The sequence below is a fragment of the Sphaeramia orbicularis genome, chromosome 14 (assembly GCF_902148855.1).
Source record: "Sphaeramia orbicularis chromosome 14, fSphaOr1.1, whole genome shotgun sequence".
NCBI lineage: Eukaryota > Metazoa > Chordata > Actinopteri > Kurtiformes > Apogonidae > Sphaeramia > Sphaeramia orbicularis.
The window spans coordinates 28,377,783-28,402,951 of record NC_043970.1 but is presented as its reverse complement, the minus strand read 5'-3'; the positions used below and the strand labels follow the sequence as shown (position 1 = coordinate 28,402,951).

Genomic DNA, 25,169 nt, shown 5'->3' with positions numbered 1-25,169 from the left:
AGAGAAACTCGATCACATTGTGTTTTTCATGGCTAAGGAGGAATAAAAACACTTAAAAAATAAATCTTGACTCAGGTTCTCACAGTTCATGCATGAAAGGGTTAAACAGTCACTTGTAACTGTTCTTGAAATTATGAAATTAGACGGTAGCATTAAAAGATTAATTCAGAGGTGCTGTAACTTAAACACTGGAATGAAGGAGTTGGAAGAAAAGAATAATGGGGTTAACCTTATCCCACTCATATGGTCTCCCATATAATATTTATAAGCCGTCAGATCATAGTATTAACTGGTGGATTCAGTTGAATCAGCATGCTAGAATTTCATTGTTTGACATTATAAAGCAGTATAGAGTTGTCAGTTTATTTTTTTCTTTTACACATTTTTATTCTCTTCTCAACATTCTCTTGTAACAAAACTCATCAAGTTCTTATGTACATTTCATTAGGTGTCTATTTGTAAATTCTCCAGTCAGACGTCTTTCCTCCAAGAGGACAGCTCAAAACAGTGATGTTCAGTATTAACAAGTATACAAAACTTAAAAACATTTTTAAGAAACACTGAAATTGCAATTAACATCACAACACATTTGAATAAATCACGGTAATCATTCATTCAGTCCACCCTGTTAAAAAACACTGTAACTTCAGAAATGTCCAAGATATCTTCCATTAACCTTCAAAATCACGTTTGCGCATGTGTGGTCACCCAAAAATAGTACAATTATAGTACATTATATCATGTTTTTGGTAAAATATTAAGATAACAGATAAAACCTGGAGATGTCTGCTTTCAGATGATATAGTCTGACTTTTAAAGCACCGTTAAAGCTCAAACACACTGAACACACTCACAACCACTAGTTCAAACTCAGTGGAGCAGCTCCAGGATCTGATTTCTGATAGCATCATAAATATTTGTTTGCTCTTTTATTAAATGCTTGTTCTCAATACTGTTAAACTGAAATATCAAACAAAAAAGAAGGGATAAAATACAGAGGAAATGCAGAAAATAGAGATGTACGTTATTTTAAGTCCATCTTTGGGTAAATACTGTCGCTTAAGTTTTCGACTCTCCTTTTAAATATTAGCTTTAGAAGATCATGTAGACTTCAGCTTATCACAGAGCCAAGAGCTACTACAGTATATTGTAACATAGTATCATGTCTAACTTATTAAAGGAATAAATACTCTTCAGCAATATATTTCCTGTGTTATGCAAACTATACAGTCAGTTAACTTTGACATTTATTCAACTGATTTGCTTTTTCTCACTTCAGACATGAGTATACCAGTGAATTGGTCATAATCTGATATAATATGACCTTTGGCAGTTCATAGGCTCAACATATAACGTCACATACGAACAGGTGTTTGGAAATGCATCCTGGTTCTGACAGAATACAACATTTAGACATACGCACACATATAGGTAACAACAGAGCCAGTTGTTACCAGTTTGTTGATTTTATTGAATGTGAAGTAAAAAAAGGGAGAGTAAAAAAGTAAATTAATGTCAGTTTTATGCTTAAGCCACTGATCTTTGTTTCATAAAGTCAGACAGCATTTATTCAGTGACAGCAGCTCATTTGTTAGTTAACAGATGTGACTTTCAGTGTCAAAGGCAGAGGGTGCTTTAAATGTTGTGCGTTGTGGGCAGTGATACGCTGTGACTGTTTAGTACCACATATATGTGACAGGAATGGCTCTGATATGCTGAGTGGGTTTTAGAAAGGTTTTCTTTACATTTCTCATACATCACATAATTTTCTCAAATATCAAAGATTGTGAGAGTTCATGTTTTAAGATGTTTCTATTGTATAAAGTATAATCCAATGATTTACAGAAATCATTTACAACAATCTTTAGTCCTTTCCCTTTTTGGTGATGCATTTCTTGATATTCTGTATATATTTACATGCACCCAGTCTGTTCATCAGTGTTGTACATCCACTCACTCAATCTGTCTCTGGCTCCTGTTGTCAAATATCATCGATCTCCTCTGCGGTTGGTAGAAGCAGCTGGTTGATGTTTCCAGTCTCTGTCCACTCTTTGGAATAGTCATTTTGTTTTGCAGTGCTATCCCCTCAGGTGTCCTAAAATTCTCTGCCATCTCTTTGGAAAACACTGCTGATGTGTCATTCAGACTCTTGATGGATGAGAGGAGTTTGCCGTCGTCCCCAGATGATGGATAGTCCATGATGGGAAATGGAGGACTGAGCAGGATAAGACTCTGGGGTCTCTGTTTCCTAAAGGATGGTCTTTGTAAGAGGTTGGCTCTGTTAGGTCTGGGACCATCTACAAACACTTCAAGACTTGGGGGATGTCGCCTTTTTATGACTGGCAGCTCCTGGGTGGATGTGGTCTTCACAGACTCGGCAGATTTCTCCACGTTTGGGTGCCTTTGGTGTTTGGGGTGGGCTCTTTGTTCTCCAGCTCCTCTTTTAGTTCGGACATCATCTGAGGAGGTGCTGTGTTGCTCTTCTCTGTGCTCATTTTTTCCTTTTCTGGTTCATTCACTACCTCAGAATCCTTGTCCTGTTTGGAGTGAGGTATCTGGCTGTACTGCACCTTCGGAGGGATGACCGGCACCGCTTTGGCTTGGCATGTCTTTATCATGAAGGCAGTTCGGACTGATGTCACACTGACTGGGGCTGAGTTTCGTCGTAGAGGCGCCTGCCGATCATTTAGAAATAACTCCAAGTCTGAGGGCAGTCCATTACTTACAGTTCCAGATGGTGTTAGTGATCCCTTTTGACAAGAAGAAAACTCTGATGAATTGTGATTTTGTTGGTTAGAAATGTCTCTGATGCACCGATATCCCAAGTCCAAATTAAGTGAGTATGGCCTGTGTTTGGAAAAGCTATTTTCCTCTCTTTTCTCTGAAGCAGCCGCCTCATAAGACACCTGTCTGTAAAACCTCTGAGATGACACAGTATTCTTCTGTTTACATTTTCCCGCATGAGGCTGTGCTGTATTATTGCTGATCCTCGTGGGCAAATACATCCATTTAGTTTCTGGTTTGGTAATAGAAGTCTGAAGAATGTTTCCTGAGAAGCTCTTCGTTAGAGATGTTTTATTTGCCTGTTTGTTTGTATCTGATATGGGAGGTGAAATATTCCCTTCCTCTGAGCTCAAAGGTTCTCCACCAGAGCAGGAAAGTTGTTTAAACAGCTCCTCCACATCAGGAGAGTGAAGGGGGCTGGTAACCCACTGTTTGGTGGCGCTAAGATCCTCCCAGGGCTCCACCAAGTCCAGCTCTTCCGAGATTCCTCCACATGCATATTCATCCTCAAGGTTAGGCAACTCCAAAATGTTACGCCTTTCCTCCAAACATACTGAAAGTCTCTGAAAGACTTCTATCTCAGGAATCACATTTTTATTACCTGCATCACATGAAATGCTTTTGTCTTTGTGTGGAATTTCAGGAATCTCTGATGTTTTGTGTGTCACCTCATCGTCCTCAGTTACTACATTTACAGCTTCATCTAAATGGGTTTCCCTTAAAGGACCTTCCCACTGCCTAGTGTCAGTGGGTTCATCTTTGTTTAAGGGTGTAAGTTGGAGAGACAGCTGTTGCACTTTCTTCATCTTTTTCTCCATTTTGTCAGCAACCTTGTCATTTTCTGCGTCTCCACTGACAACAAAATCAAAGTTTTTGCGGAGAGAAAATAAGATATCCGACTCTGAGGGCTGTTTCTTTGCAGATTCTGTTCCAGTGGCAATAACATGATCAGTCAGAGAGGTATGTGAAGACTGCTCCTTACACAACAGAGACAGAGATGGAGAGCTTCGACTTCTTTTTGATTTAACATCTGCTGTTAACCTCATATCCTCAAATGTGCTTTTTGGCCCAAAAACAGGTTTAAAAGTCTCATCAAGTAGGTCTATTTCAGGTTCAGTTATCTTCAGCTCTTGGTGAAGGTCAGGCCACAGCTCCTTCCCAGTAGAGGATTCCTTATCCTGGAAAAAAAACAAACACAGCAAAGTTTTAATAACTACATTCTTATTAAAAGAAATATGCAATGCCCCATAATTCAGTAATAATAAAAGAATAATAATTCAAGAGTTATTGTAAAAACACCGAAAAATCATGAGGCCCCCCTAAAAGAGACAGTTTAAGGTATACCTAAGATAAAGGTAATAATAGATGCAAAATACACAACAGAAATGGAATGTTAGAAAACTAATATGGAGTAGAATTCCAAATTGCTGATATGTAGAAATAAGTAAATAGAAATTAGTAAATAAATAAAAAAAAAAAAAAGAGGATGAACCATTAATATCATGACATATAAAAGTATAGGAGTATAAACAATAGAATAAAAAGCAAGTTTGTAAAAATGTGTTTCAGCAAGTGATGGAAAATATGTACAACTGAAATGATTAATTGATTAATCAGCTTGAATTGATTAAAAAAATATTCAGTCCCAGTTTTCCTGACTCTAAGCTTCATTTCTTTCATTTCGCTGCCCCTAAACATTGGTTCTGTAATTATAATTCACATGGATGCTTATTGTGACGCACTTGACGCCAAGATGGCCACAAAGTTGCAAGTTAGTTACATCTTTAGTTCTTTGTAAGATGTCTATGTACATATTTTTTTATATATCCTCTAATTTTTATACTTTTTGTGGTTGTTTTGTCAGTCGGTTCTAGAATAAAGGATAAGCTTTTTGTCACTGTCAAAGCTGTCTTTTTCACATTTTCACATTCCTATTCAAATAAAAGTTTAATTGAATTGAACCAAAGAAAATGATCGACGGATGAATCCCATACAAAAAACTAGAAGCACTCGGAGAGCGCAGACCTCCGCCAAGGCTGATCAGTGGCCCCCCCCTGTGGGCCCCCCCCACGCCAAGGAGGTTATGTTTTTGCCAGGGTTTGTTTGTTTGTTTGTTTGTTTGTTTGTCTGTCTGTTTGTCTGTCCGTTAGTGTGCAACATAACTCAAAAAGTTATGGACAGATTTTGATGAAATTTTCAGGGTTTGTTGGAAATGGGCCCCCCCCGTGGGCCCCCCACCCCCGATCACCACCAAAATTTAATCATTTCTTCCTTATCCCATTTCCAACAAACCCTGAAAATTTCATCAAAATCTGTCCATAACTTTTTGAGTAATGTTGCACAATAACGGACAGACAAACAGACAAACAAACAAACAAACAAACCCTGGCAAAAACATAACCTCCTTGGCGGAGGTAATAATCAGTAGCTGCCGCTGTAGGAATAAGTTGTGATCCATGATTTACCAGTTCCTTAGATACAGGTTGATTGTGCAGTTGATCTCCAGAAGAGGGCGCTCCATCTTTGTCTTCTTTTGCATTTGTAAGGGAGGCCTGTTCCAGTTCAGAAGTATTTGTCCCTCCTAGTCCTTCTTGCCCTCCATCTTTGCTCGAATCTGAGGAAAAAGCATGTTTCCATTGCAGAAGTTTGACTCGAACATGTAACATGACAACATACGGTTACAATGTGATAAAGGAAGATGCCCTCACCCTTTGGCAGCACCGCCGAGGTCAGCTCCTCTGTGTTTTTCTTCTCTGTTCCTTCCTGCTTCTTCGGTTCCAGTTGGGGGAAAGTGTTGCTCTTTCCACTGTTGCTGCTGGGCTCTGGCGTCTCTTTGCAGGGCTTCAGAGCAGCTGCTTTGTCTTTGGCAAGGCCCCTGCATGGTGTGCTGTTAGAGCTGATAACAGCTGACACGCGCAGGGGCACAGACACTGCAAAAGGCTCTGATATGTTGACGGCTCTGCGCTGGTGACGTGGGGAGGACTCCAGTGGGAAGAAGCTTCCAGGGAAGGATGGCCGTGAAGAGCTGTTATGGGAAGAACCTGAGTACAACATCCTCCTGTTTTTAGGAGATGTGGGCTGGTAGCCTCGCAGGTCATCACCTTTAAACACCTTCAGTTGTTCTGGTAGTGTCTTTTGAGGAGCCACAGAAGCACTTGGTGACCCCTTTTGGTTCATGTTTGAGCTCCAGCCACCAGTTGCTCCACCAGCTTTCTTCCCTTTAAACTCCCAGTTTTGTTCATGTTCATTCAGGTCATAAAGTGAATCAGATCCCAGTGTTCTGGATTTGACATCTGGAACAAAAAGGCTGCCAGGTCCGCCGGTTGGACTATTTCCTGTTCTGTCATCATCTGCACAGTAGAAATAGTACAAGTTATAAATAAAGTACCCCATAATAAGTGCAGCGGTTTCATAATGTGGCAATGATTACACTTTCACACTGATTTTGTTACTTTATTTCAATGAAAATAAACTTATGTAAGTTTAGCCCCACCTGTTGGTAAAGAGCATAATGACTCCATGCTCCTGGAAGGACGGAGAGCTGCCTTTTCTGATGAGAAAAACAGATATATGTAGTATATCAAAAATCAGTACAATGTAGAATATCCTTTATATTTATTACTATATCACTGAACAGAAGATACAGTCTGGAAAACATTTACAGCTGATTAGTTTTTAGTGTTTAGACTATAAAAGCTGTCAGGATATTTGGCATTGGATTCCAACTCAAATTTAAGAAGTCCAGAAATGATTCAAGGCTGTGTTTATGAATGGTGACATTTATTGTGTTCCAGGCCTGCAATTCCTCATTAAAAAGCGATGATTTCATGCAACCTGACAGGTGAGTTTATGGGCTTTGACAAAAGGGGATTTTCTCCTAAAAATGTTGAGTTTGTGTAATTTCCACAGACTTGTAGAGTTGACAGAATAAAGTTAAAGGCAAACATAAGAAAAGACAAAAAAACACAGTCCAGGCAGATGTTCTGAATGAACACAGTACAGTATACAGTATAATAGAGTATATATGTGTCAGTGTCTCATCTACTCTATCTGTTAGTATTTCTAATTGTCCTTGAGTTGCTCATGTTGACATTTTACACTGCAGTACTGAAATGAAGCAAAGAGGGTTCCTTTAGAATTGTTAATTGTTAGTTCCGTTTATTTCCTTACCTGTTATCCCTTGTGCTCTGATGAACACACTACCGTTCCGGCTCAGTTTTCCTTTCGAGTCTACAGATCTTCCCAGGTTGAAGATGGACTTCCATTTCTTCGATTTCCCAGATAACTTTCTCCTGTAACATGGAGGTCAGAGATGAAGCATTATGCATTTGTTTGGAGATTTTACTGAAAATACAGAATATTTTAACTTCAGAGGCACTGTGTATTTATGTTAAACTAAATGTTATAATAATATCAGGTATAATAATGACAAATTGATCGTACTTGCTGTCTGATATGTCTATGACGGTGTGATAGAGTGTGGCTGTGCTGGTGTCAGGCAGACTGTTCTCTCGCTGGCGTTCTCTATGCACAGGGTGGTTTGGACTCAAAGAACGGGCCTGGGCTTCTTCCAGGCTCATCAGTTTCATTGGCCCACACTGACCACTAATCGGGAGAGTGGCGTACTTCTCACCACACATCAAATTTGGTCCTGGAGGAGCATAATTAAGTGATTTCATCAATACAGTAAAAAGCAGTGAAAGAATTTGTCCTGTTACCATGTCTTAAGGGTATTTTTTTATACAATTTGAATAGGCCAGTGTTGTTTTGAATGTTACCTTCTTTGGGTTTGTTTTGCACGGCTCCACTGTTGAAGATCTGCTCTGTGTGGTTTAGAATAAACTCAACCACAGACTGCTGGATTCGCACCTCTTGAAAAGCCATGTCTCCGTTACCAGATGAAGACTCAATGTCTTTTGACCTAAAATAAAGAATGTTGTATTGCAACTTAGAGCTGGGAAATAGAGCCAAAAAATGCAATATTGATTTTTTTTTTTTTTTTTTTTCAGTGTTATGGAAGATTTATTATTCTACAACTGGATCAAATGAAGGCAAAGGTTTTTGTTTTTTTTAGGTTAGGTTAGTTTATTTCAGACACAAATTTTATTTTTTGATTAAATCTTTATGTCATATATGACTGGAGAAATACACTCCCAACTAATATATTACCACAGTTAAACAGATTGCATTTTGAAGGTCTCCAGAGGATGATTTTACAATGCAGGAATTATTTATAATTTTGTGATAGCAAAATTAGATAAATTCAGTATATTTCGCAGCCCTATTTGAAAATTAGCAAAAAGTATGTTTCAGCAATATTGTTCTGCAATGTTCCAATGTTTCAGATTACAATCCAGTACTCGTGATAAATGAAGTTTTAAACAGAGTAAAAGTACAAAACTGAGCTCACCTGAGCAGATTTGGAGCCCACACCAGGGCCAGGTTACGCGTGTGCATGTTGGTCTCTGTGCTTAAGGTGGCAAGGTGAGCCAGGTGCTTGGTCAGGTACTCCAGAGTCCTAGAACAAATGAAACCTCTTGTCACATTTACTACAATACAGGGTTCGTACAGATGCTTGACATCCTGTAAAAAATGCTTGAATTTTAGTGTTGTGTTTTCAAGGTCTGAAAAGTACATGGATTTCAGTTTAAGTGCTTTAAAGTGCTTGCAATTCTTACTCTGTGATATTATTTATTCATTTATTTGTTTTTAATATTAATTCTACAAGGTTATATGGCAAACCAAAGCTACTTACAGAGAAGTGATACATTCTGAAAAATAAAACTTAGATCAAAAAGGAAAATTCCTCGCTGCTCTCAGGTTGACTCCAGGTACATTTTTATCTTAATCTTTGGCTCGGTGCGAGTGTGTCTGAAAAATGCCAAGTGGCTTCCCTTTTTTTTCCTTCTTTAATTTCTTTTTAAAAATAATAGCAAACTTTTTGCTATTATGAAACATAATTTTAGGTGTTTATAGCATAATACAACGTACATCATTGTGAAAAAAAGTGAAAATAATAATCATGAGTTTATGTATTCCTGTACATAGGCCTATGTATTTTAGGTGTTATGCTGAAAAAATTTGAAAATGACCCTTAAAAGTGCTTGAATTGGACCTTGAAAAATGTGTATAAACCCTGACAATACCGCTGACAAAATATTTTACTACTACTTCTGATAGAGAGTGGAGAAGGTGAAGTTCACCTGAAGTGAGGGGTTGGCAGTTCTTTGATGACCCTCTGAATGTGGAGGAGTTTCTCATGATCCCCCTGGACAGAGGTGGCCTCCTGTTCATGAATTAGACACAAAACAGTCTGTTTTTAGGGTAGGGTAAATGATTTGGAAGCCCATTCCCATATGTTAATATATTGGATGTTTCTTCTTTGTGTGAAGTTCCTTACAGCCTCCTTAAAGCAGATTATGTTAAATGTTCGGTAATAAATGCATTCTTACCCACACTTTGGCATGACATTGTCTAGTTTTACTCAGTGGCCAGTTAACAGGATCAGTGCACACATAGATTGTAGGGTAGAGCTATGATCTTAGAGCATGGCCGTGCAGTGTAGCACACATGTGAGGATGTCGACATAAGATTTTATAAGCAATGATTGAGGCACAGCAGGAAAGGAAATTAGAACAGGGGGTGGCAGATTAAATTCATATGTGACAAACTGTATTGGATGAAAGAGGAGAAGCTATAAAATAACCATTTATACCAAAGGATCAGTCTGTATCTTACTGTCAAATCAAATACCTTATGTTAATTATTTCAATCCAGAACCCAAACGCCATCATTCCTTCTCAGAGTGCACTCTGTACAGCAATGTGAGGGTGTGGGTGTTTCCAGGCACGAGACAGACGCAAGCAGCACAAGAAGTATGAATGCCAAAACTATGCAAATGGCCAGCAAAGGTACACAGAGAGCTACAGAGAAAGCATGAACCAGGTCTTACAGTGTGGCATTCCTGTTGCCTCTCCTGCTCCTCTCTTAAGTCTCTTTCACATCTGGAGTTAAGCTAGAAAACGCTGCTGTAAAGATATTTTCTGCAGCTTCAAGTGAAGAACTTCTCCGCCTTGTTCATAAAATGTTGGCCACAAGACTGTCAGTTCCCCTTTGGATTGGGTTTAGGTTTTTATAGCACTTTTTCATAACAAGTCTTTTGTTAGACTTGTTATGAAAGATTCTCCAGAGTATGATGGTAAATAGGAAGAGAAAAAACAGCCTCTGCACTATTTGTTTTGTCACATGCAGGGAAATATTTTGTGATTCTAAAGTAGTAGATGATGTTAATATTGAAATGGTAACGTTTTGTAGCACAGTGTAATACGTAACATGTTAATTACAGTGAAGCTGTTGACACCTATTTGTGAGTGAAAAGATGAGAATAAAGCAAAATTAAACCAAATTAGTTTGAAACACATGCTGAGGGATACTGCATGTTGATGTCTGGGTTTACAATATGCACGGTGCATGAATGTATTAGGAAACACTGTCATCTTCTACAACATTGATTCACCAGTAAAACCCATGGAGTTGGATCAATGACAGTGGATGAACACGTTTGGTTTATGTTCAGTTAATGATATATTTTACTGAAAAAGTCATTTTTTCTTCAGTTTTCTGTGTTTTTGATATAATAACCCTCAACTTTAATCTGAGCTTTTATGAACATCTACATGATGAGTAAATTCAATATAGGAAAATACCTGATTTTTCCCTTAAAAAAGTTCACTTGGGAACTGCCATAAAAGTAGCTCTTAGTCTTTATGGGTTAAACTGTAAAAGTGATTAGGTTGTACTCACTGTGAATTTGTTGTATAGCTCATAGGTGAGCAGAGGATTTGGAAGCTCCCTGAAGTACAGCTTACATAAGGAACCCACACAGTGGATGTCCTGGAGGTATACTTCCTTTGTAAGGTCAGGGCACGCCTCAGAGCAGAATTCCTGCCTACACATACACACACACACACACACACACACACACACACACACACAAACACAGTCCTCTGAATGCGTTGATTGTTTAGCACCCTTATTCACTACTGTTTAAGTATGTGTATTGTTTGTTGAGTTCTATTTATTCATCTTCATGACACAAAAAACAACAAGCTGATCTATGAAAACAGTATTTGGTAAATGCAATATAACATAATAATGGTTTTGGAATAAACAGATAAAACATTCACTTGGCACTTAATGCTTTTTATGTGTGTGATTTGATGTATTAGTTTGCATTTACTGTAAACAAAATTCAAGCAAAACCACTAGTAAAATAATGAGTGTATTTGAGTTACCACTAGTGGCCTGAAGTACATAGACTAAATACCAGTTATTACATAACATTAAGATGTTAGGCTTTTATATCAAATGACAGTTGACTTCGTTTTGCATCATCTGATGTCTCATATAAACTGAAGGACTGTCCTGTCAGCAGTGCAACATCATCGTATCATGCTTTCGACATTATTTTCAGTGGATGATTCTGGGAGAAACACATTTCTTGAAGTGTTCACTGACACAAGTACCTGAGACGTTGGATATTTGAGGTGATCCCCGACAGTCTGTAGATCCCATCCACAATGCCATGCTCCTCAATAAACTCTGCACATTTCTTCAGAACTTGAGGAACTTAAGTGAAGAAAAGGCATCATGTTAGAAGTGTAAACACGTCAGACCTCGTCTTTTCTACTATCCAGACCTTTTATAATACGTGACTCATAGGTGATTCAGACAACCTTAAATCTCAGAAGCAGAAGATGGAAACTTTTGCGAATGTAATTGTTGACTTGATGGTATAGGGTTTGTTCCATTATGGCTGTTTTCTATTCCTTAGGGCCTCTGATTGTAGGTGGACTTTGACAGGAAGTTAAAAATGGTTTGTTTGTTTCAGAGGAAGGTTGACACACCCAGTCCTTGTAGCTGGTATTACTTACGACATTTCCTCTAATAGAAAACTGCTTTTGAAATGTTACCACTGACCTACACGACAGCCTTCTGATACACATTACATTACCTTTAGTACACAACTCTGTAATTAGCATTTGTTAACAAATCATGGATCTGTGGTTTTTCGGCGTCTCAGACTTTATTTATTTAACCTTTATTTAACCAGGTAAGTTAGATGAAAACTGATTCTCATTTATAATAACGACCTGGGCAAGAGGCAGCACACAAATAGATCAGTGATTAATACTCTGATTCAGTGTAGCCACAACTTCCCTTTTGCTAATGCTGAAATTAAAGATAAACTGCAAATCAGTTTACTGTACATGGAAAAAGGGGATTATCCTGGTGAATCATGGTCTGAGGCAGCACCAACCCAAAGGAAATGATTGTCTGTACATTCATTGATGTGTTGTATTTGTACTTTTTATACACAAAAACTTGATTCAGCAGTTTTTGGGGTTTTTTTTTTCTGTGCAGCTAGAATCAAGTACTTTCATAGTCAGATGTGCACTAACCTCGTAGCTATATTAGGTCAGAAGTGGGTAATTTATAAGGTGTCACATAAAACGAAAATGAGTTTATCATAAAACAGAAAAAAAAACAAAAAAAAAAAAACATAATGACAAGTAATCATTTAAGTGTTCTTGGAGTTTTAAGTACTTTGGTAATAGTTAATTTCTCCATAATTACTGCAGACACCAAGCATCTGCCTCATTTACATTCTCGTGAATTAGCTTTAATTAGACTTTTAGACACATGCCTGTGGTTGTATCCTAGATGATGAACAACTCTAGAGCCTTCATTTCGTGCCTCTAAGTATCTGAGCTAAATGAGGATTCCTGTTTTTGCAACAAAACTCATTTGGATTTTCTGCTACTTTTTAAGATCCACTATTGACCCATAAAGTCTGAACAATGTGCAGTGACTTGGTATAAAAAAGGATTCTGTCTCGACACAGAGTCAATGCTTAGGGGCTATTTATTTTTTCAATGATATTCAGTGCTCCATTAAATCCCGAAACTGCAGCTTCTGCTCAGTGGTCGACTTTACAAGAGCCCTAAACACTCTTCCTTTCGTCTTGTCTGCTTTTATTAACATCCCTATAAACAGGAAAATAAACATTTTATTGTAACAGTTTTGTTATGTAACTATAGTACCCTTAAATGTCCAGGGATTGTTCTGGGTTGAGTTTGTCGTAAAATCACTGGAGTGAAAAGTTTAAGTTCGTGTATTTTGAGTTCCTTCTGGGGAAACATGCAAGGGTGTTGGAGAACTGTTGCATGTGGATTACAGGATTACAGTTTTACCAAAACAAGGAGATCCACATTTTCCCATCCATACAACATAACACAGACAGATAAACCAAGTTTCTTTTTACCAAGATGAGAAGAAAGTGTGGTGAAATTGACTAAAAAAGAGAAATGTAGTTTATTGGTCACTTTAAGTACATGTACAGACCCTCACCGACACTAAAGGTGCAACTTTCTGTTATTTTCACATGTGCAAATTTAGAGAAGTGCAATACCATAACATGTGCAGGATTAGATGAATTTGTAGTTACAGTATAACAGTATAATAGTATAATAGTATCACACTGATGTATCATACCACTATCTAAAAGCACAACATGTCTGCTGGACATCCATGATGGAGGGGTACAATACTCTACTACCTCCCTCACTTCCTGCCCTGAATGCCCCTCCTTACCATGTTCTTATGTCCACTCCAACAGGTCTTCCTTTAAGTTATTTTCAACACCGGCTTTTCACGTATCCTCCATATTTCTAACTTGTCTCCACACATGGGAGACTTTTTTATTTATACTTGATAGTTTTAAGACAAGGCCAAGGCCTACAATCTAGACAAAAACAAGGATAAGAATGAAAAACTCTCATTCAACCCTGATCACATAATGAATATTTAACGATTCTTTTGTTTCTAGCCATCTTTTTTTCCCCACTGTTTTGTTTCATCCACAGGCAGCAGGACCGCCCTGTCTTTTGTCAGACATAGGGACTACAGTCATTGTAGGAAATTAACTTAAAAAATGTAAGAGCCACACCCAAAGGCACAGATGACAATTTAATACAGCCAATGGGTGAATGAATGACCTTATGAAACCCAAAACACATGTATGTGGGCAAATTATAGACTAAAAGTTACCCCTGAACAAAGAATGAATCTTACGTGATGAAACTAATTGTTTGTTTTTTTTTCTCCTAATTGTTTTTCTTTTAACGAATTTCATAAAATTTATAATAAGTATGATTTCCTAAGACATAAGTTCTAAAAGCTCAAACTTCATTAAATCTCTTAACCCTTTATGTAATGACTGATGAAGTTCTCACTGTGACATTGGACGACATCTGCTTATAAAAAAACATTAGATTTGAGATTATAGAAGTATAACTAGAAGTTTACCATCTTGTCCTGAGTTCTGTAGATGTTCTATCAGGTCACAGCCGAACGCATTTTCACTTCCTTTCTTTTTGGACTTTTGCTTAGTCCCTTTATTCTTCATGTGGCTCCTGTTAGTAGTCCAGACGATTGAAACATAAAAGTCCTTGGAGGCACGGCGATTGATCCATATGACCCAGAGAAAGGTTGAGTTTGTGGGTCAAAAGGAGAGAAAATCCCAGCAGTCAGCTCCCAAAAGTCTGCATCCGCTCACATTCTGACTAACCACACTGAGAGCAGAAGTGACGTCACGTTTTGAAATTTAAGGCATTTAGATGGTCATTACTTCAAGTGATGATTAAAGAAAAGACATGATATGACCGTAGGGTCGCTGGGACGTGGCAGTGCGCTGCCTTTTCTCTGAAGGATTTGCAGAAACAGCATTAGAATCGGTTGGTTTCCTGTTGTTTTTTTACCCCCAGCCAGTCTCCCTGCTCCGTTTTATCTCCTCCTCTTTTCCTTCATACCACACAGTCTCCCTTTTCACTGGCTTCTCTGTAGCTGAGGGAGCATGCATACATACATACAGTATATACATACATCAAGAGAGGCAAATCATCTCTATGTAAACTGAGCTCCTTTTGAGTCTTTTTTTTAGTGTTTAGAGCTTTAGAGAAGAACTGGAAGTGGTGGGGATTTTTAATTTAAAGGTTGTGATTGTGTGAAGGCGTTGAGTGAGGAGGAGAACAGCTGACTTGTGTCTCTCCTCTGGTGTAGGACTTAGGGCCCTCTTTTATCCACTTTTTCTTTTGGTGCCCAGACTCAGAGCTAACGGGAAAGTTGTACTGTGCCTTCCTGAATGCTCCCAATGTATACAGTTTCCTGTGCAGAGAGCCCGGGCTCGAAAACAAAAACAGACGGGTTCTGAAGGAAGAGGGAAGTGGGAGGTGACTGAAGTGAGGGCCTGAAGGGCACAGATGGGAAATGGGGGGAGAACAGGAGGGGGGGTTGGGGTGAGGAGATGGACAGCACATGGTTCTTGTTACTAACTGCTATGCATTTCATCTTTTTCAGTTTCAAACAGAGAGTTTATAGCAAATAAATCTTCACTGGTTCTATTTCGGACACAGCATTTGTATGAATTTCTAACATAAATTCAGTTTTGTACCAGTATTCCATGTTACTGTTTCACATGCTGAAAAAGAAGCTGCTGTAAAATATTAAATTTACCCTGAAGTGATCTTTAGAGACCCCATAGATAAATCACAGTATTTTTGTTACTGTTAGATCAGTGATGAGCCATCATCTCAAACAAAGCAAAAAGGAGACAAATTGAAACTTGGCACGCTAGTGAAGACTGAAAACCTATAAGAGCATTAACTTTCAACCAAAAAAAACAGCATTATTCTTTGAGTAAATAACACATGTTGAATATTTCTTCCATTAATATAGTGGTAGTATACTTACAAATACATTCAAAAGGTGTGCAATAGTGTTTCCACTTTACAAACACAGATTATGTAATTTTTCCACTCACAGACTTAACTTTTACATATAGTTACTAAATTAATCTCTGCATGAATCTCCTGCTTATTCCTATCGAACAGATGAACAGCAAAAATGTCCTTAGACAAGCACTGGATAGAAATAAAAGTGTGGCTAATAACACACGCGGACAACAAAAACAGTTTTGTCTGTGGTAGAGTTTCCAGTTCACCTGACCTGCGTATGTTTGAACTGTGGGAGAAAACTGGAGCAGTCAGAGGAAACTCATGGAAACCCACGTTTTTCTTGCTGCACAGTAGTGCTCTTGAGCTCCTGATCCACCCTCAAAGATAAAATATTTTATGTCTGGACTTTATATTAGGGTTGGTCAAGGACTTCACAAACAGCTAATTCTACCTTTAAAAAGAGTGTGTGAAGTTGTGTGGATATTATGTCTGGTTTTTTTATAGTTGATAATACTAAAAAAGCACTAAGACACTGACTTTACAAACACTGTTGTCTTTATCTTTGTTATTTGTGAGACATCAGCCTCCTATTGGTGCATTTATAACACTTAGATAACTATATCTTCAAGTAGGAACATAACAATGCTCAGCTCATGCACTACTGGCACTTCTCTTATCTGAATAGATTAGTTTCTAAGGGAGAGCATAGTGTTCTGTTTTGCAGAGTTGATATTTTTATGCTTAAAGTGTTTTGTGAATGTCACATGTGAACACGATGACCAGGGCTGGCCTCGACAAGACAAAGCTAGCTTTCTGCACCATAGGAAGAGGAGATGACATCATTCTGTCCATACAAAGCCTCAGACATCCCGCTCTTTCTTTGCAAGAGTAAAAAAAAAAAAAAAAGAGTCCTGAGCTGAGAAGAGCTGATTTCATTGTAGCTGAATAATGAGGGGTTATTCTTGTCCTTACACTTTGAGTACATGTTCTCCATGTCCTCATGGTGATGCAATGCCTTGACAGAACTACAGCATATGTGAAGTAATGGGAAACTGTGGAATTGGCTGGAGAAAAAAGTTCTTTTGAAGAAGTTCTACTGTGTAAGTGGATTTTCTTCTGGAACTTGAGTAGTTTTGGTTCTTTACTTCAGCGGCACCAAAACAGTAAATGGGGATTTAGAGTTCAGACTTATCTCTGAACAAAAACACTGAAGTTGCTTTAACTTACCGTGAAACAAAGAAGTATTTAGATTTTATATTTAAATACCAGAAATAACATTTGTATACTGTAACCCAGGGGTTCCCAAAGTGGGGTACGCGTACCCCCTGGGGTACTTGGAAGAGGCCCAAGAGGTATTTTAAATTTTTTTTTTTTTTTTTGGAAAAATGCATTAAATAAGTCATCATGTACTGAATACAAAATAATGAGAATTAATGCTGAAATATAAAACACAATCAATACATTCATATAATATTTTTATTGTCAATCATCTTGTTTAAGTTTTGGTAACATTTTAAGAACATTTCTATTTTGTATTATTCAAACTGAGTTTGAGTAGCTCAGTAGTTATATTTTGTTGATGAAAGGCTCATTTATTAATTAACCTATTTATTTTTCTTATCAATAAAAGAGGGCACTTTTCCGTTTGCACACAAAATTTACATTTATTTTCTATACATTAACTAAATATAAGTTGTTTGTTAACAAAGTTTTGAAAATATAAACAGACACCTTTGACACAGGAACAAATTTTGCCAAATTTTTTTCGATTAAAAATGCGGAAGTGAGAGCTGGGGGTACTTGGCTAAAAGAAAGTATATTTTAGGGGGCACTCCACTGTAAAAAGTTTGAAAACCATGGCTGTAACCTTATAATTTTTAATATTTAAATAAGGTAATATTTTACTTTGCAAAGTTTGCTGTATTTAATGCCTAATAGAATAAGATTGTTACGAGAAATGCAATATTTAAAGTGTATTTAGAAGTACACAACTCACCACAGTGTCTTTAATGATGGAAATTGTGCAGTCAAGGCCCCCTACTGGTTACAGTCATACTCTGCATATAGTTGGTGTACTTGTCAGTCATACTGGAAAACAAAACTGTCAGTAATGTTGTATATTTGATGATGGTGGTGAATATAGGAAAATTGCTATGATTGAAATGAAAGAGATGATTAAAAAAAAATTTAAAAAAATAAAACCAAAGTTAGAGTGGGAAACCTCAAACTAACCTATGTTAGACAATGACCTGAAAATAACCTGATAATGTACATACTGAACACGTAAAACCACAAGACAACTCATAGGAAAATACTATTTATTTTGCATGTGTTCTAAAGAGAATAGTTCCATTAGTAGTGAAATCAGAAATTCCCTTTCATGATCAATCATTTCCCATAAAAACAAGCAAAACATGACACATCATTCCAATCCAATGCTCAAACATTTTTAAAAAAAAGAAAGACTCCGTATTCTGATAAAGTTACTACATGGCATCTTTTTGAGATTCATTCCACAACAATCAACATCAGTGAAGTTTGTGATGCTACAATTTTTTGCACAGATGTTTCTTTGTTGTCATCATTTATAATTATTTCACATTATAAAAGGCTTTAAACCACAGTGGAAAATAACAAAACATTCAAATAGGAGTAAACAGAAACAGGCCACAAGCAGAGAACTTGTATTTTTAGACTTGAAATGCACATATTTATAATAAAATCCTGTCAGAGCTTCATATACTAACTATGTACTGCAGCTTTACTCTTAAGAAATGCATGTTTCTGTCATACCTTTATTTGTTATGAAGCTCTTCAGCAGAATATGAATAAACATCGAGAAAAACATATTTATGTTTGTAAGTATAGTGTTGTAATACTGCTCCCTCAGTTAGATTTGCTGTAGTTTTACCAGTGTAAGTTGATATGAGTAACAGACATTTCTAAGCAGCATGCAATGATCAAACCATAAATATGCTAACTTTTCTGTGATTTTTTTTTTTTTACTGGACTATTAACATAGATTGGTCTCAAATCACTTTGTTCTGCATAAAAATTAATAAATAAGATTCCACCACCTGTTAAATCACCATCCATATAAATCTACCTTAACCATTTTGAACTTATAAGGCCTTGTAAAAAAAAAAAATATCGTGCACTGGAAGAAAGTATGTATGCAAAGCTCAGGAAAAAAACATCTTAAGGACAAATAGAAGATCATTCTTTGAAATTGTGGTTCAGTTCTGTAAATAAATAAATAAAGTGAGCTGGCCCAGTGTAATGTTAATAACGGAGTAATTTCGGTCACATCTGTGGTGTCCAGACATTTACAGTGTCTTTTCAATACTAGGAGACTTAGAGGGCCTTCTTCAGTACACGTTCTGACTTTAATAACGGAGAACACGTGTGCTGTTGTTGTTGTTATTGGTCATGTCTGCATTTTACAAAATTTTTATTGCTTTTCTGTCAACCATGCAGTAAAATAAAAAGCTAGATGAATTTCTGGTATTCTATTTACAACTGTCTCCAAACAAGTTCTCAGCTGTACAACTGATACGTAACTTACATCCCTATGTATCGTCCTAAAGCAATATGATATATATCGTTTTAGTCATCCTTACATTTTCTATCATTCAACTCATTAGGGGAATTAGAGCTGGAAATGATATTGCTAGATGTAGAAGGTAAAACAAATTATAAAGATTATTTGCTTTTTCCTGACATACTGTCGTCTTCTACACTCCAGCCAACGGCACTTTTTTATCGTACTGTCTTTCACATTTAAGCTCAATTAAATTTGTAAACTTTTATCTGTATTTTCGCTGCAGCATCTTTATGTTAATGGACGAACAGTGTCAGTGTTTTAACCCAGATTACCCATATTATCCAGTTTGTAATAAGCATGTTGGTGTTGTTGAAGAGTCTCCGCTAAGGTGCAAACCAAACATTGAATTACCTTGAAGAGTTCAGGCAGCCGGATTTCATACCTAACCTTCAATAATGTCTTGTAATATGCTCTACACACACACACACACAAAAAACCACACACACACTGTCCTTGGAGTTTCTAGCCCAGTAGACCTCTGATCTGCTCTTGAATATTAAATATTAAAGTAAAATTATGACATTTTATAGCTAAAGATTAAAATAACTAGGATTCAATTTCATTTACCTTCTTCAGAAATGAGATTGTGTTTTTTTTGAGGGGGGGGTTGTTTTTTGTTTTGTTTTTTTAAATGGCAGCTCACAAAAGAAAACTATAATAGTAACATTTCTGATTGATCCACATTCTTATTACAGTTTATCCTATTATGAAAAGGCAAAATGTCTTCTATGAAAAAGTTGAATTGTCCTGTCCCAAAACAAAGACACTAAAGAATTTATCAGTCTTACAGGACAATATCAGTCTGTCCCTCACAAGCATTTCACACAAGGTCTAATTTCTCAAAATAAGTGAAAACACAACGCTCTCAGGAAACATCATTGCATCCACAAACTGAAGCACACAAAATACACACTATCCTGAAGTTGAAGGCTGTTATTTAAAAAAAATATCAGTGTGTTTCATGCTACAGAATTGCACATGGGTAAATAAGGCAAACATGTATTAAAATCCAGTTTAACAGTTAGACATTTAAGCAACAGATTTAAACACACCTTTAAAGTTTGTTCAATGCAAGTCTTTTTGTATTTGGCGGGTTGCTTACATAAGCATAAATGGAGGAAGCATTTTAATGATACGAAGAAATGAAGGCAGCATGATATGCAAGGGATGTGCAAAGGAGCACTGGCTAACTCCAGTTTATTCAGTCACCATAGCTGCCAGCTGATTTTAATCTCTGGATGTAAACTAAAAAGATCAGTGTGCATTTTGTGTGCTTGATATGGCAACTGATACACACGTACTGAATTAGAGTCTTCAACTTCCTGTAAAAAATATATAACTATTTTTGGTCACAGCAGGTCTTTCAGGTTAAAATCTCAACTCTGTGGTTTCCCAATGTCCACTGTTACATTCACATAAAGAGGCAGCCTCTTTACAGATAAAGTCTTATAAGAGCAGCTATTGAGTCCATCCTTTTTCCATACCTGCGGCGTCCGACCCAACAGTTTCATCCTGAGGGAGACAAAAGAATAAAGAATATGCAGCACAGTATACATATAGTTATCTTCAACTGACCCCAAGCACATAGATTCAACCATTAAACCTAAACCACATACCTGTCTTTGTTTATTTCATTTCCACTGTCTCTTTTGTGAAACACCATGGTATAGCGAGCTACATCAGCAGGCGGCCGCATAATCTTCATTTTCTGCAGCTCGACCCTGCTCAACACAACCGCACAATAACTAGTATCAGTGAATGAATAAAGAGCATATACCATATTTTCTGCATATTATGTAAAGCACAAAATAAGATAATCTTAAATATTGTTTTCACTTATTTGTCTCACCTAATGCGAAGGTCATCATCCTCTCCACCCCAACCCCAGTAAATGTTTGAGAATCCATTCACTTGATAAAACTGGTCTTTGGTCATGGCTGTGACTCCTCCAAAGTATCCCTTGTAACGCAGTCTGGGTGTTGAAGAATAAGAAAAATACAGGTGTTTGTCTAAAATATACCAGGCTTTTTAAGATAATATCAGGGCTGAAGTAGTTATCAAATGTTCATCTATTAATGCTGAGTTGTTTATTAACAAAGGCTGACTCATGACTTACTTGTATCCTGTTGCATTCCGACCAACCACCAAGTGTTTGGGCTGCTTGTCACACACATATAAATTATGGTCATTTTCAGGAACCAGGTCCACATCATGAAAGATAAAACACTCCCAGCTGTAGTCTTTCAGAGCCTCCAGATAGCCAATATTCAGCAACTTGGCACGGTTAAAAGTTGCATCACCAGCCTTTAAAATAGAAAATGCAATTTTAAAAAATCAGTCTGCCCCCGTCCTGTGTTTATTCTTTATCTAAAGTTTCATTATGCTAAAACCTTAGATATAGTTAAGAAGGCCAATATAATAGACTTGGATAAGGAAAAAAACTTCAATATGTATTTTTGTGAGATTTTACTTTTCCATTCAAAACCAAGTTCTGTCCAAACCAGTAATTTGTAAAATGTCCAACAGTGAATGATTAATCAGCCAAATTGGTTAATCAGTCTATCTTTAGTAGAAAAGTTAGGGTAATATATTGATTTCATCCTTCTCTCTGCTCACTGCCTATCTTGGTATTTTTTTTATATGAAACAGAAGAATACCTGCTGGATGACATAGATGGCATAGTGTAACTGCTGCCTCTGCAGGAAAGGGTGTAGGTGGTGCAAGAGGTAGAGGAGGTGTTTCTCTCGATTGCGATGAGGAATGAGGATAGCGACACTCTGTCTCGCGGTACAGTCTGCGGGCTCATACTCGCCTTCAGACACTCCTTTATTCTCATTTTCCACATCTTTAAGTGTCAGAGCGGACTCAAAGACCAGCTTCACAGCTCCCTCTGTTGAAAAATCCAGACATAAACAGGTTCAACTCTCTTATGTTTGACTTATGACACACTATAACACTGACACAAGTTTTAAGATTTTATAGAAGTATCATGTTTGCTGCAATGTCTCATTGACCTTATTCATCATATTCCAATGACACTATGTTATATGTCATGTGACATGACAGAAAAAATCTTTGTCTGGTTTATTAGACAGTAGGCAGTTTATAACTATTACTCTTCTTTTATCTATCAAGATGAATAATCTTAGAACTGGCTGACCACAAACAACTACCACAAAATAGTAAAATGCAGTAGTAAAATTAGTACTAATAATTGTTTCATTCCAGCAAGGAGTTACTAAGTGGTTTGATTGAGACACAGTCTATTTTGGGCGGCTGTGGCTCAGTTGGTAGAGCGGGTTGTCCAGTGACCAAAGGGGTGGTGGTTTGAATCCTGGCTCCAACTGTCCACATGTCAAAGTGTCCTTGGGCAAGACACTGAACCCTAAATTGCTCCCTGTAGGGCCTAGTAGCTGCCCACAGGTGAATGTGTGTGTGCGTGAATAGGTGAATGTGAGGCTTTGTAAAGTGTTTTGGGCACCATGAAGGTGTAGAAAATGCGCTATATAAGAGCAGTCCATTTACCATTTTATTTTTTTTATCAAAAATCTTTAAATGCTACTAAAAATACAGAAAAAAAAAAGACAGAAAAGCACAAGGAACCTCTTTAACTTTCATGTTAGTAGAAACTTACTCAGCAGTGGCGACTCCTCAGGGCAGTCATCCTTTGGCGGAGGAGTTCTCACATGTTCTGATGCTGACGTCCAAGTTATTAGTTTATCTCTCAGACTGTCTCCTTTAATATGACTCTGTGCTGTGGCAGAGGAAACCTGAAGGGCTTTCACTGTTTCTCCTGAAAATGTTGCAAACCAAGCCAGCACAGAGAGCGAGAGAAGAAGCAGCACAAAATACTTCCCCCTCCGTAAAATCTTGCAAATGGATGGACAGAAGGCCATGGCTGTGAGACAGTACTGATGTGCAAACTGTAGATGCTGTTTGTTATGATTTATGATATGTCCTCTGTGCAAGACATTTCAGCAAAACTGTCAGTCACAGATTATTATGACCAGCAATCCCCTGGCAGTGAAACATGTTGCTGTAATATAAGTCATCTGTATGATCACTGTGAAGTAAGGAAAACTTATCACTCATAGACCATCACTGAACACTTTAAATCCAGCTTTAGGAGAACTGCGGCAAAACCTTGGTTCCTTCAGCAGCTGTAAAGAGGATTTAAAAAGAAAACCATATTAGTACTAATACACACTCACACATATCATTACCACTTGGATATATATACCCTACGTTCTTATGAATAGTCTATTATGAAAAAGGCATATCCATTACTTCCCATTCAATGATCACAAATAAAAAAACCTATACTATCATGATATACCATCTTTGAAAACAGAGCAAGACACCATTTAAGTGTCTTTATTTCAGGTTCCTCACTTTTGTGTTCTTTAGGTTTGTCTTCCGATAGATCTACTGTTACACAATACTGAAAAAGCCTGATGAAGTTACACTCTGACACTAATACTCGTTTTATTCTGAGCTACCAGACAATGTTTTGTATCACATTACCGTGCTGATATGCCTTAGCTTTTGCTCAATTGTCATATCTAATATCTAGAACTCAACACTCATAAATGATTGCTGTGACATCTGAACAATATAGGCAATTGGTATAATTAATGTTATTACTATTGTATGTGTTTGCAGTAGTTTCCTTTTAGTCTATTTATATATTAATTTGGGGTAAAATCATAAAAGTAATGAGCATGTAAGCAAATTGTTTGCGTTGACCATAAAATCGCCAGGCAAATGTGTGACCCTTTAAGTAACAAAATATTAAATGAATTGTCGATAATAGGGAATACTTGTGTAACAATCGAGTGTTAAATAACATTCGACTAATGCGACGTAGCATCAACACTGCACCTCAATCATGGAAATAGGAAACATGAGAATAACCTCTAAAAAACCTTTAAAAAAAAACAACAACAACCAAAACTGATCTATTTTACTTCATCTTTAGCAAACTGAAGATTAGCTAACAGCAATGAAACGGTAATATGCAGTACATTTAGTGAGCATTGTTCAATATCAGGTTTTGGCTATTTTACTGTATTTTTAACGCTTGTATCACCTCACATATTAACGACTAGCTAGCATAAAATGACTGAAATAAATACATTATCTGTCGCTATTTACAGAAAGACATTTTAGCCAGGATACTACCTTTTACACCAGTAAGAGCTCCATCTCTTGCTGCCTAGTGTCCTGATGGAAGGGAGAGTAATACTGGTGTGTTTGGTGAACTGACTGTAGCCCTTCTTGCACTAGTTAGCTGTTAGCTAGCCGACGAATGCGGATGTGGTTACCGAAAACTGGTGCAAAGTTAAATATTAATATGAACAGTCGCATACCGCTATGGTGGCTGAACAGAGCTCAGTCTTACTTCGGTGCAAACCATCCCAATGTTCAGTGTTACTAAACTTGACGGTGCTTGTTTACTTACCTTTTACTGAAGCTAATTTCATTCCAGGTTTTCAACGCAGGACTGAACGATAACAGTGTCAAGTAAACACAACTATACACTTCCGGTGGGATTTTCTATATAAAAGCATTATTTGTGTTTTTATTTTTCTTAAAAGTCGGTGTTATCTCTGTTTCCCAAAAAATACATTGAAAATACAGCGTTCATATTTATGGTTACGTAATGTACGACTGGTTGGGTCAGATTTTGATTTTAATTTTTAATTTTATTTATTTATTTATTTATTTATTTATTTATTTATTTATTTATTTATTTATTTATTTTTGCTTTTATTGCACTGGCCTATAAGTAAAATGCCTCCAGAATGAGAGTGGCGAAATTTTACCAACTTTCACTAATACATAAAAATTATGTCAAAAATGCTGGTAGGCTGTAGTTTCCAAGACATAGTCTTGGGTCAAAATGTGAAATTCTGTGAGTTGGTGAGAGGATGGGTTTTACTCCAAAGGAATGTGTCTCAGATCTACCAAATCTACTTCAAAATACT

At 37.1% G+C, this 25,169-nt stretch overlaps 2 protein-coding genes across 3 annotated transcripts; both read right to left on the bottom strand.

Moving 5' to 3' along the window:
- Positions 1 to 153: 153 nt before the first annotated feature.
- arhgap31 (Rho GTPase activating protein 31) lies at positions 154 to 14,569 on the bottom strand. Its single transcript, XM_030155067.1, is given in 13 exon segments — positions 154 to 2,414; positions 2,417 to 3,962; positions 5,250 to 5,398; positions 5,493 to 6,134; positions 6,278 to 6,334; positions 6,955 to 7,076; positions 7,228 to 7,435; positions 7,563 to 7,705; positions 8,195 to 8,302; positions 8,988 to 9,070; positions 10,588 to 10,732; positions 11,310 to 11,412; positions 14,152 to 14,569. Coding segments are annotated over 13 exon segments (3,867 nt in total). The 5' UTR covers positions 14,252 to 14,569; the 3' UTR covers positions 154 to 1,953.
- A 3,310-nt stretch (positions 14,570 to 17,879) lies between these two features.
- Positions 17,880 to 24,713, bottom strand: b4galt4 (UDP-Gal:betaGlcNAc beta 1,4- galactosyltransferase, polypeptide 4). Of its 2 annotated transcripts, none has more exons than XM_030155078.1 (7): positions 24,644 to 24,713; positions 22,817 to 23,342; positions 21,840 to 22,072; positions 21,299 to 21,486; positions 21,032 to 21,154; positions 20,799 to 20,903; positions 17,880 to 20,694 (listed from the first exon to the last, which is right to left on the bottom strand). In XM_030155078.1, the coding sequence occupies exons 2-7, from the start codon at positions 23,076 to 23,078 to the stop codon at positions 20,559 to 20,561; spliced, it is 1,047 nt and encodes a 348-aa protein (XP_030010938.1). In that variant the 5' UTR covers positions 23,079 to 23,342; positions 24,644 to 24,713; the 3' UTR covers positions 17,880 to 20,558. The 2 variants fall into 2 exon arrangements, with proteins under 2 accessions (XP_030010938.1, XP_030010939.1); XM_030155079.1 differs by lacking the exon at positions 24,644 to 24,713 and adding an exon at positions 24,364 to 24,629.
- Positions 24,714 to 25,169: the final 456 nt, after the last annotated feature.